Consider the following 10,855-nt stretch of genomic DNA (forward strand, 5'->3'; position numbering starts at 1 on the left):
ACATTTTAAAATCGACGAATGAGGAGGAATGAAACGATTTGAACGTCAAATCATTGAATTATATACGTTTTCAGGCTTTATTTGTTGAAATATTCATCAAAACATAGGGAATTACAAGGGTAAAGAATAAATTATCATGGTTTACGTTTAACATCGACAAAAGAAGCGGTTGTTGCAAACGAGCTACTATGTACAGCTTAAAAATGGGAAAAAATATTTTCAACAAAGGTTTCTGTAGAAATTATTAAAAAAAAAACTAAATATTCATTGCAATTTTTGTATTAATCATTTTGATCCGAAATCTTTCCACTTATCTCCACACTGACTCGAAAAGAAACTGTTGCATCATCTAACACTATTTTTGCAATAGCTTTCCAACTCATCTATCAACTTGGCACAATTGTAACTCGGCAAGGATCCACCCAACTCAGTTGGGAGAACGTCTCTGTGGATGAACTCGTGCAAAGTACTCAAATTTCTCCCATGCACGTGGAAGTTCTCCCTTATATCTTCCTCAAAGGACAATTTGTACACGTTGAAGGCGGTATTTATGTACCATGGGGAGGCAATGAAGTGCAACTCCAGAATTTTCACTGGATAACATTCCTGCATGCCATGAATCATATGTCGTATAATCTTGGGGTTGATCCAGGTGGACTTTTTAAACGTGAATTGTTCCCAGTTAACTATGATGACAAAACCGTTGTTTTGTACGTGTACGTTTTGTAAGGCGAAGTCCAGGCAGAGAATCAAGGCCCTGTATATCGAGATCAAGCTGATTTGTCCGTCCCAGTTGTTTGCGTGGAAGACTATGATGGTCCTGCACTTTCTGTCTGTTTGGGGCAGAAGTCCTACAAAATATTTAATAATTTAATTTATTTTGGCTCAAAAATTCGAAATTTTCAGATTCAATTCAGACTGCAATATATATAAAAGCCTGAGCAATACTTGTAGATCACCCCTTAAGCAATATCATTGAGTATTAATGTGGGGGGTTGAACACTCCAAGGCAATAATCATTTATTTAATTTAATTTCATTAACTTCATTTAATATCTCTCCTACTCACCTGGCAGAGAATTTTCAAGTGCACTCCTAATTTCCGGATCATTTATGCTGAGATTCGTGAAAATTTCTGGGTTTTCACGTCTGTATCTCAAATGATTTTCAATAAGCCTGAAAGTCTGTTCAACACTCAGCCTTCGAGAATACAGAAACTTCAGCAAGTTTTCATCACAGGTTGAAAAATTTTTATCATCGATGTTTATCAGTTTAAATTTAAGTTTTCCAAGAGGGATTTTCTCAGTTTTCTTTATATATTCCAGGGAATTCTGAAACATTTTCGATATTCATTATTGATCACAACGCACTTTGACAGATGAAAAAATCAGGTTTGTTTGAAACTTCTAACAAGCAAACGCGAATTATGCTGTTATCTATCGATTTTTAGGACAGATAGAGGAACTGTAATATTTTCATCATATTTATCTTATCCGATACGCCCCAGATGATATAAATCCTTCGATTTTCGATTGAATTCAGTTGATCGCTCCGTTTTAAGGTATTTTGAAATATGTAATCGAAAAATCGACTGCATGGGATGTATTTTGATGAAATTATGAAATATTCACATTAAAGTTGCTTCAAATGACAACAAATTTATCAAAAAATGCTTTCTCAGGTGACATATGTGGAACTGACAAGAAATATTCCAAATTAGAGTACAAAAATAGTCTAGTATAGTTCAGCCTGCAAGGACGCTAGACAGTAGACAATTTTGCCGAGGTATATATTACATTTTTTCGTCGACCTCTCATACCTTTATGAAAGTAAGTATCTAGCTCTTGTTGCCAATTTCCTCAGCTCTGGAGGGGTGTTACTGATATACATATCAGGTAAATAAGTATCGACTGTCTGCTTATACAATCCCAAATAACCCCCAATCTAAGATATACATATCGCTATCCATTCTTGATTATTATGAATACTCATATACTCCAACCACGTTCTAAATGCACTCTGGCTCAATCACCGCTCTATCTTAGTGTGATGACAGCTAGCAGACGAAAAGAGTTTACTGACGAAAAGTATCTGCGGACGAAAAATACTGGCCTTCATAAATAGTCACTTTTCGATTGGAAATTTGTACGTAAAATGTCATTTTCATTTCTGTTTCATTTAGATTTTGTTCATCTTCATTCATTTTTCATTCATAGTGTTTATAAAAGCTAAGAAAATACTAATATCATTCAACAACCAGAAACTAAAAATGATAACGATTGCATTTTATCACACCGAACACAAAAAAATTCATTTCCCCTCAAATTTTGGACATAAAAGAGAAAAACAAGACGTTACGAACGCATATTTTATTCTATACACACATAAAAAAATAATCTATAAACAGATTTCAAAAATGACTAAGTATCTATAATTCAGCAGAATTGAACACAGTAAACATCTTTCAATTCCTGCAATACTGACTTCGATCTATCACAATCACCAATCTGAGATTCTAATTCAAATAGAAAAACTAAAAAACATTTCAAATGGAACTATTTTAAAATGATCATCATGAACAACCGATCTAGTACAGATTGTTTTCATGGTATAGATAGCAAATGATAACACATATTTTTCTTCAGCAGAATTTTCTTAATTTAGAAAAGAGAAAACCTATTATTGTGAATGTAGAAAGAACTATTTTTTGGAAAGTCTCGATTTTTTCGATGAAAAAAGTTGACAAGGCTAGATGAATAATTTAGTTGAACATTTCTTTTCTGTGAAGTATAATTTAGGGCTATTTCGATGATACAGTTGTGTTCAATATACCCGATATCACTTTCAATTTCTACTTTGAAGATTATATAATTCAATGAGAAATTGACGTAGTTTCCATGCCATCGTTACAGTCGGTTAACACGGACATGCACTTTTAAATCGCTTTCGATTTGTGTTCAGCTTCTTATGCATTTTCATTAAATAAAGCCCATTATTGAGATCACATTCTAAAACGAAGTGGATTATTTTATTCCTTCCAGGTAGGGTTTTATCCTCGAGGAAATTAAGTTAGGTACTGTATCTCCTAATTTATTCACCCTAAAAGTAGGTTTAAGGTTAATTTCAAGTTGCTTCAATTCCTCATATGATTCTCTGTCCATTCTCGACAGTCTTCAGCCATTGTTCAGGATTGTAGCTGGGTTTTTCTCCTCCTAATTCAGCTGGTAACACATCTTTATGTACGTGCTCATGTAACACACTCAAATTATTGCCATGGACATAAATCCTTTCCTTGATTTTCTCATTCAGAAACGGTTTGATAACCATGAGAGCTGCCTCGACATACCATGGTTGTCCCAGGAAGTGTACACCCTTAAAACGAGCTGGAAAACAATTCTGTAATCCCTCTACCATCAGTTTGAGAAGACTAGGACCGAAATGCGAGGTTTTCCTGAAGGAGAATTCCGTCCAATCAACTATAACCACGAAACCATTGGATTGATTGTGGATGTCTTCCAGGAGGTACTCCAGGGTAAACAGAAGCGTTCTGTATATGCTGATGATTCCATAGGTGCAATCCCAGTTATTTGCCAAAAAGAGAAGGACACATCTGCCCTTTCTATCCTTTGAAGGTAGGACACCTGGTAGACAGCTCCTGATGCAGTCTTTTATATCGCAGCTGTCTATGGTTAGGTTAGCAAAAATGGTAGCGTTCTTCTTCCTGTACCAGTAGAAATTCTGTATGAGCTTGAAGGTCGAGTCCACGTTTAGTTTGCGGGCGTTTAGGAATTTCATGAGAGTTTTGTCGTCTTGGGGAAAGTTGCTCCTCAGTTCTTTGTCATCTGTGGACTGTATAGCCTTCTTCAAGGTGTCCAAGGCTACTTTGGGATCTGCAGATATAGGAAGCAGAGATCTACCATTGCCTGAGAGCGTGGAGATGCTGTTCCAGTTGATCTCGAGAAATTCCTCCATTTGTCGATTGGGAGGTTTCTGTGGAGGAAAGAAAACGTTAATGCGGAAATTTCAAAGGCTACTGTGGGGAAAGAATGACGAAATTTTGGAAAATTCATGAAAATTGTTTGCTCCATTCGTTGCAAATCAAAAAATAATCACCTTCATCCTTCCAATCAATCCAAAACGAGCCACACCGATCATTATGGAAAATTTGATCGACAAAACAAAATTAATCTCGATTAAACTTTCACAGAAACTGAGCACTCTTTTCATTCCAATGTGAAACAATGAAATTTGAGCATAATCAACTGTGTTTAATGTACTATTTTACTATTTATCTGCATACAAAACCTTTGTGCGCTTTGGTTATCTTAACGATGCAATTCTAATTTTTTTCATGGAAATCCACGCACTAATCCGTTACCAAATTCAAATATTTAACTCGTGCAGGTATTCCCCTTTTTTGCAGTAATCTGTTTTGACATTTGATTGATCTATGGGTGTATCATGAGGCTCTTGCTGATTTGATTTCCAAGATATATTGAAGGCCTTTTTTGGAAACGAAAAACGAAACACCTAATTGCATTCCAAAATAGATAAAATCACCAATGTGTTTTAAAACCGCTCAAAAATATGCACAAGATGTGAATGAATAGTTGAAGGAGCGATTATTTTTCAAAAAGTAGTGCAGGCCTTTCATATAATTTTTTTGAGCACCTTAAAAAAATTGTAATAACTAAACATGTGAAGTGGTAAAAACAAATGGTTAGAGAAAATTCTTTGGTTTTTAGTACATATATTTTTCTGAATTTAGGTTTTATCGGCATCAGTTAGTATTCGGCCTTTCTATACAAGGTGAGTCTTTGACTCGTACAAATATTTTAACAGTAGTTTCTTGAGGTCAAAAGAAAAACTTTTTTCCTTTACAACTGTTTCTGAAGCGTTTCGGTTCAAAAGATACAGGCTGTCGAAGAAACATCAAAATAATTATTTTAGTTCTATCTCACGAAGGGTTTTATCGAATGAAATAAATTTCGGAATAAAGTTTTTCATTTGTTTGATGAATGTTTTTCGAATACAAGATATCACCCACGTTTTCCAATTTTCTGATTATGACCATTACGTAATATAAAAATACCAAAAATCCAATGGATCAAACTCTTGATACTGAGCTGAGTTGAACGCTTTCTAATGAATATTTGAACGTTTTGTAAAATAAAAGTACTTATTCTTCATTTCTTCTCGTATAATGAGCCATTTTCGAGTAATTTTATGTTCAAAAATTAAAAAGTATATGGGAAATTTGAAAAATTGGGTACTTTGGCTGAAAATAACTCTGTTTAAAAGATCCACAGATGTCTAGAGTCACAGATTCAGCTAGTTATTCTGAAGGTAATTTCGTTTTTATCGGGATGGCACAGCTCATTATGAAAACTTAAAATGTAAAAGTCTTTTTACTAGAGGAGAATCGGAAAGATGGTATAGGAAAAAAGTTTTTCTTTTGACCTTCAAAATCTACTATTTGTACGAGTCAAAGACTCACCCTGTATAGACTGACCAAATAATCTTTCACGCAGGTTTTACAGGCATCAGTTAATTTTGGTCCTTCGATATTGATTACTGAAGCTAAATAAGGTGAAAACTTCAAACTTTGCAATTATATACCCACTTCTTCGTGTGGTTGCTGAAACCTTTCAAATTGACTCATCATTGTTTTTTGTACAGTAGGTACAATTTAAATGCAATTATATTCATTTGAGTGCTTTTATCAACGGTGCGAGTAAGCGACGTTGAATATAATGAACTGCCACATCTTCAGGTTAATTATTTATGACAGTGGCGTACAAAGTAGGGCAAACTTATTTTTGTATTATCCAAGCATTTATATTGACTTGTTTTATGATGTTTAGAGACCTTTATCTTTGGGTTTTATGATCATACTTGACTGTATGGTAAATCAACCCGGAGTTTCGAACATGAACAGTGCACACACTTTTGGTTGATGACAGTGTACCCAAGAAATTTAAAAACAAAATGAATTTACACTACAAGAACATTTATGGAATAAATTCAAAGATATATTTTTGACAACTTTCTCTTCTTATGTGAGGCAAAATATAGACCAAGAAAAACAAACAGGACCATTGAAATATTCAGCAACTTGTTGCATAAATAATTTCTCTCCCTTCGAACTTATTCACAATACGACAATACTTTTTCAGGCTATTGGAATTGATAGTACTTATTTATTGCTGATCCAACAATTCGATATGGTAATGTTGGCAATATTATTTATACGGTTGTTTTTTGCCTGACCGCTTTTTCAAGTCCATTGGACCGGAAGTATCAAATACGGGTTGACTTGTAAGCTCTCATAAAACCGTCACAACAAAGGTATATTTGTGCAGATAAACGAAGTGTGCACTTTATCCTGTTTGCTCACTTTCCCACATATTTGCTCTAGGTACAGGAGCAAACTGTGAAGTTATGGGAATTTTACAAATGGTTCAACGAAGCATTATTCAAATTCCTAGATTAAACTCATAATCACCTTTTTTGACGTTAAGTGTAATGTATCAACGAAAAGAATACGAAAAACGTGACAATTCATGATATGCTATGTTCTTTGCAAAGATGGAGTTCACTGTAGTAGGTCTAGGAATTAAGAAAATAATAATTTCGCTTGATAGGCAAGAAAGCTACTGTTTCTAGTTTACGGAAATGCGTGAATTTCACGGATAGATTGCACATTCTTAGAATATTCGATCTGAGATCATTCTACAACTATCTGAAAGGTTATAAACCGAGATATCTCCAATGAGAAAAAAAACTCAATAATAATAAGCATCCTTGAATCCATTTGAACCATTCAGATAACCAACAGAAAAAATTCTACGCCTATAATTTTCACCAGATCGAGCTATCGCCTTTGTTTAAACGTTCAATCGAAAAAAGATTTGGAATTCTTCGATTTACAGAAGAATCGAGTTTATTTTAGCCGATGAAACCTGAAATTGGACGACAGTTGACTTGCTTAAGGTCAACTGGACTGGTCTGATAATTAAGTTCCTTTTTTATCTTTAATTTGCATAAACATCTGCTAAAAATATAGAATCGCTTAAGGACACAACAAGCATTGCATTTGTACCCTCATTTATTAATTACCAATGGTCTGTACAGAAATGTAACTTGTTGAATTGTTTGCCTTTTGAGTTTTACAAGCTTCCTTGAAAAACTTTTTTTAAATGATCTAAAAAGGAGTTCAAAACGTCGAAAACCGTGCTATGGGTCTACTATTTGCGCTATTTAAAGTGTGAAAACACTTATTGGTAGTAATTAAGGTAATTTCGTCAATAAAATTGATGGATTTTCATTAGAAGGTAATTAACTTGACCTCGCAGTTTCTAACCTGACCTTAATTAATTTTTCGTAGTAAATTTAGAAGCATATACACATAAAATAGATTTTCCCATGATTTCCTCCAATCAAATATTGATTTGCGGCAAGGCATTTGCCGAATAATTAATGCACTTAATTTGTTTTGGATTTGAAAGGTGATAAATGGAGGAGCTGCAAATTTTAAACCAAGGTTTATTCATTTCACAGTCTACCAATATTTTCATTTCAATTATTCCAACATCAGATATTGGTACAGAATTCCATCCAGGAAAAAGCATTTATTTCAATGAGGAATAATATGAAGCAATTCAAAGTGGGAAAACTAAAGAAAACCTTATGAAGTTCAGATAGAAATATGGTGAAAACTTTAATGGAATGTAGAATAAAGAATGGCAGTTTTTTTTAACGTAGAATTTACACGTTTTGTTATCTTTCCATTGAGCTATTCAGAAAGTCTAATAAGGGTATAATTAACAGTGAGTACTCAAGTTTTTCAACTTTTTTTTAGACCAATCACACGTTTTTAAAGGTTGATTAATGAAATTTGCACCGAAAAACATCGAAATGAGAAGATTCTGAGGGTTAAAAACTGTACTATTGGATCAATGGACCAGAACTGCTCAAATGGGCAGATAGATACAGTGGGATGACAGAAAAATTAACTGAAAACGCAAAACTCGTAAAACGTACTCACCAGATAACAAAAACAATAATTTCGTGAACATTTTCGAACATTCAACGATGCGATAGTCAGCACAGAGAACCCATACCCAATTTAGTTTATACCAATAGAACCAACACGGCAAGGTCGTGCTACTTACTCACCTTAACCACTGACGCAACTTGGACTGCAACCGGATTTTTTCTGGAAATTCGGGAACTCACACTTTGCACTTTTCAAACCTTTCCATTTCCCTGATGGGACAGTTCATCCGTTTTGAACGTCTAATCGACGCCTGGCACCGCCTTGTTTGGTTTTGCTGCTGGCTGACGACGCTCTATTATATTATGACTCAACCGCCGAAGGAACTGATGTAGTACGGTAGGTGGAACGAACGGTGTATAGCTGGTCTGAATGATTGTGGTACCAAAGGTGCACCACATCGGTGGCCAGGTCCGTAATTTAAATGACAACTAATGGGTAGGGAATTCGAAGAGCAATAAGATACATGGTGGAAGTGTTTCATTTCAGAGATTTCAATCCAAGGTTAAGATCAGAATCTCACATTTCCACCTTTGCTTGGTTCTGAAATGTTCTATAGATCCTAAAAGACAAATTCAGAAATATGCCATATTTTGGCAAAAGCTCGTGTTTGCAGAGTGTATGGAGGAGTGGAGGGTGTACTCCCCATAGCAGAGTGGTTAGACCAGCGAACTCCAAAAGTCTTTCAGAGTTCACTTTGTTAGATATACTGGCTACCATGTGCTCTACGAACAACGCTCCAATCATGCTATGCTGTTGAAGTCCTGACAAGGCATCAAGGGTTTCCAAGCACATTTAGTGATTTTTTTCACTTAAATTTGCCTTGTGTGTACAATTGTTGTGTTTTCGATAAAATGGTGATGAATAATTCATGTCAGGATTGTTCATTCAGGGTTTTAATTACTGATGGGTCAAGTGGAACGTTTTGTAATTGATGTAGGGGGAATCAGGGACACTTGTTCAGGTAGGAGACTTGAACCACCTCAAATATTTCAATTCAAATTTTGCGCCACCGGTATCGTAAATAGCTTGCGACATACTCGTAACAAGGCACAACTAGTGGCGGCTCCATTTTGGCCGCCATCAGAACAGTTCGGGAGTGAGAGGGTTGAACGTGATTTTGTTGTTAGGAAGTGAGAAATTTGATAATTTTTGTTTGTTACACTGTCTAAAAAGTTTAAAAGGGGCGTGGTGTTATTTTTTCTATTGCTTCCAAGTCCATTAATATTGTTTTACAAACGATGAGCCTTGTAGTTGTAAAACTTTAAAAAAATCATCTGTTGAATAATCTAAAAGGGAGTGCGGGAGACTTGACCCATTGACATAATCAGTGGTAAAAGTTTCCTGCACTGAGTTTAGATAATAGTTTGCTTCAAAAAAAGAAAATTGAATAATTAAAATAAATATAAAAACATATACAAAGGTTCAAAAAAGTGAAAAACATATCGGAAATAAGACAGAGTGACTCTGAAATAGAAAATATGTACTTCATGCGCAGATACATCTGATGATGAAAATCTTGACCTAGACAATCGTTGGTCATTGGAGATTGTTTTCTTTCAATGTCTTTCCTGATAAACAAACTCATGGTTAATCTCTCTCGCCCTCTGTTCAACTCTCCTATGGGTTAGGGAGACATGGGTCAATTTTCGGTTCCTAAAAAAAATTGCTGTAATGAAAATGTTCATCTCACCATCTCTCTACTCTTATCTATCGTTACCTATTTTGGCATGATATTTTCAAGCAAAAAAAAATGAGTTGCTACCATTTACATATACAACTTATGTGGATTACGAGTGAAAAGGGGTTAAACTCTCCCATTTTGTGAGTTTGAAGTAAGCTCAATTTATCTTTATCTTTGTTTTTCTAACAATTTCATTTCTAAAAATTGATTGGTTGATGTAAGACTATTGAATATATGGGCATATATTGCTAAAACGTTACTATAACAACAATTTTTTCCCATGCATGAAGCTAGCTAAAGTAGTTGTAAAAAAAATTAATTTCGATATTTCTGTTATGGTATATCACAGTTTTCTAAAGGTTTGTTCAAGCAGTTTTCGAGAAAAAATTTCTGTACTTAATTTCTCCTATTTGACAGAAACGATGGTAGAGGTGATTCTGAATCGAATTTGGACCATTACTGCCCTGGCTATGTTTAGGAACATTTCCTCTTGCCAAGGACCGGATATCCGCCATATTAGTATTTTACAGCGGTGGCTTATTGTTGGTAGTTTTGTTATCGGGAATGAGTTGTCAGCGATCTTACATTGCATGATGGTCAGTCACGTGTGAAGGAATTAATGTTGAAATTTGCATAGTATATATCGTTTGATGTGCAATTTAGAGCAAATACTTCTTTTTCAAAGGGTCTTTCGTCATTTTCATAGAATTGTTTACCTTGTCATGAGTTTCTTTCACTGCTATAATAAGAAGCTTTTCTTCACCTGACACTAATACATAGTTTAGTGATGAACAGATATTATTATAAATCAGAATCCTCTGACTCCTTGGCTCGGCCATTCTGTGACTACTTGCAACTTTTGTTCTGCTACCCTAACTATTCAACCATTTGGAGACGATGGAAAAGCCCATAGACGACCTCAGAATCCTCGGCTGTTACTCTGTGAGCGTCCAGGACTATAGTCCATATGTATTATCAGTATAGGCCACCCAGTTCTGGACCCACAAGTCCTCAGAATGGTTCAAATCGAGCAGGTGATAACCTTAACTCAATTTCATAGGCTTTTTCAATTCCTGCAATACCAACATATGTGGCATAACTGCATTCCAAAGTCAG

The 10,855-nt window shown here is 35.0% G+C and overlaps 2 protein-coding genes across 4 annotated transcripts; both read right to left on the reverse strand.

Moving 5' to 3' along the window:
* Positions 1-63: 63 nt before the first annotated feature.
* On the reverse strand, positions 64-1,484 carry LOC123317271 (clavesin-2-like). The gene is made up of 2 exons (XM_044903706.1): positions 1,069-1,484; positions 64-851 (listed from the first exon to the last, which is right to left on the reverse strand). The coding sequence occupies exons 1-2, from the start codon at positions 1,337-1,339 to the stop codon at positions 346-348; spliced, it is 777 nt and encodes a 258-aa protein (XP_044759641.1). The 5' UTR covers positions 1,340-1,484; the 3' UTR covers positions 64-345.
* Positions 1,485-2,352: 868 nt separating this feature from the next.
* LOC123317268 (clavesin-1-like) lies at positions 2,353-8,489 on the reverse strand. Of its 3 annotated transcripts, none has more exons than XM_044903703.1 (2): positions 8,178-8,489; positions 2,353-3,989 (listed from the first exon to the last, which is right to left on the reverse strand). In XM_044903703.1, the coding sequence occupies exon 2, from the start codon at positions 3,969-3,971 to the stop codon at positions 3,141-3,143; it is 831 nt and encodes a 276-aa protein (XP_044759638.1). In that variant the 5' UTR covers positions 3,972-3,989; positions 8,178-8,489; the 3' UTR covers positions 2,353-3,140. The 3 variants fall into 3 exon arrangements, with proteins under 3 accessions (XP_044759638.1, XP_044759639.1, XP_044759637.1); XM_044903704.1 differs by having other exon boundaries at positions 8,047-8,185; XM_044903702.1 differs by lacking the exon at positions 8,178-8,489 and adding an exon at positions 4,113-4,395.
* Positions 8,490-10,855: the final 2,366 nt, after the last annotated feature.

The sequence above is a fragment of the Coccinella septempunctata genome, chromosome 7 (genome assembly GCF_907165205.1).
Source record: "Coccinella septempunctata chromosome 7, icCocSept1.1, whole genome shotgun sequence".
NCBI classification, from domain to species: domain Eukaryota; kingdom Metazoa; phylum Arthropoda; class Insecta; order Coleoptera; family Coccinellidae; genus Coccinella; species Coccinella septempunctata.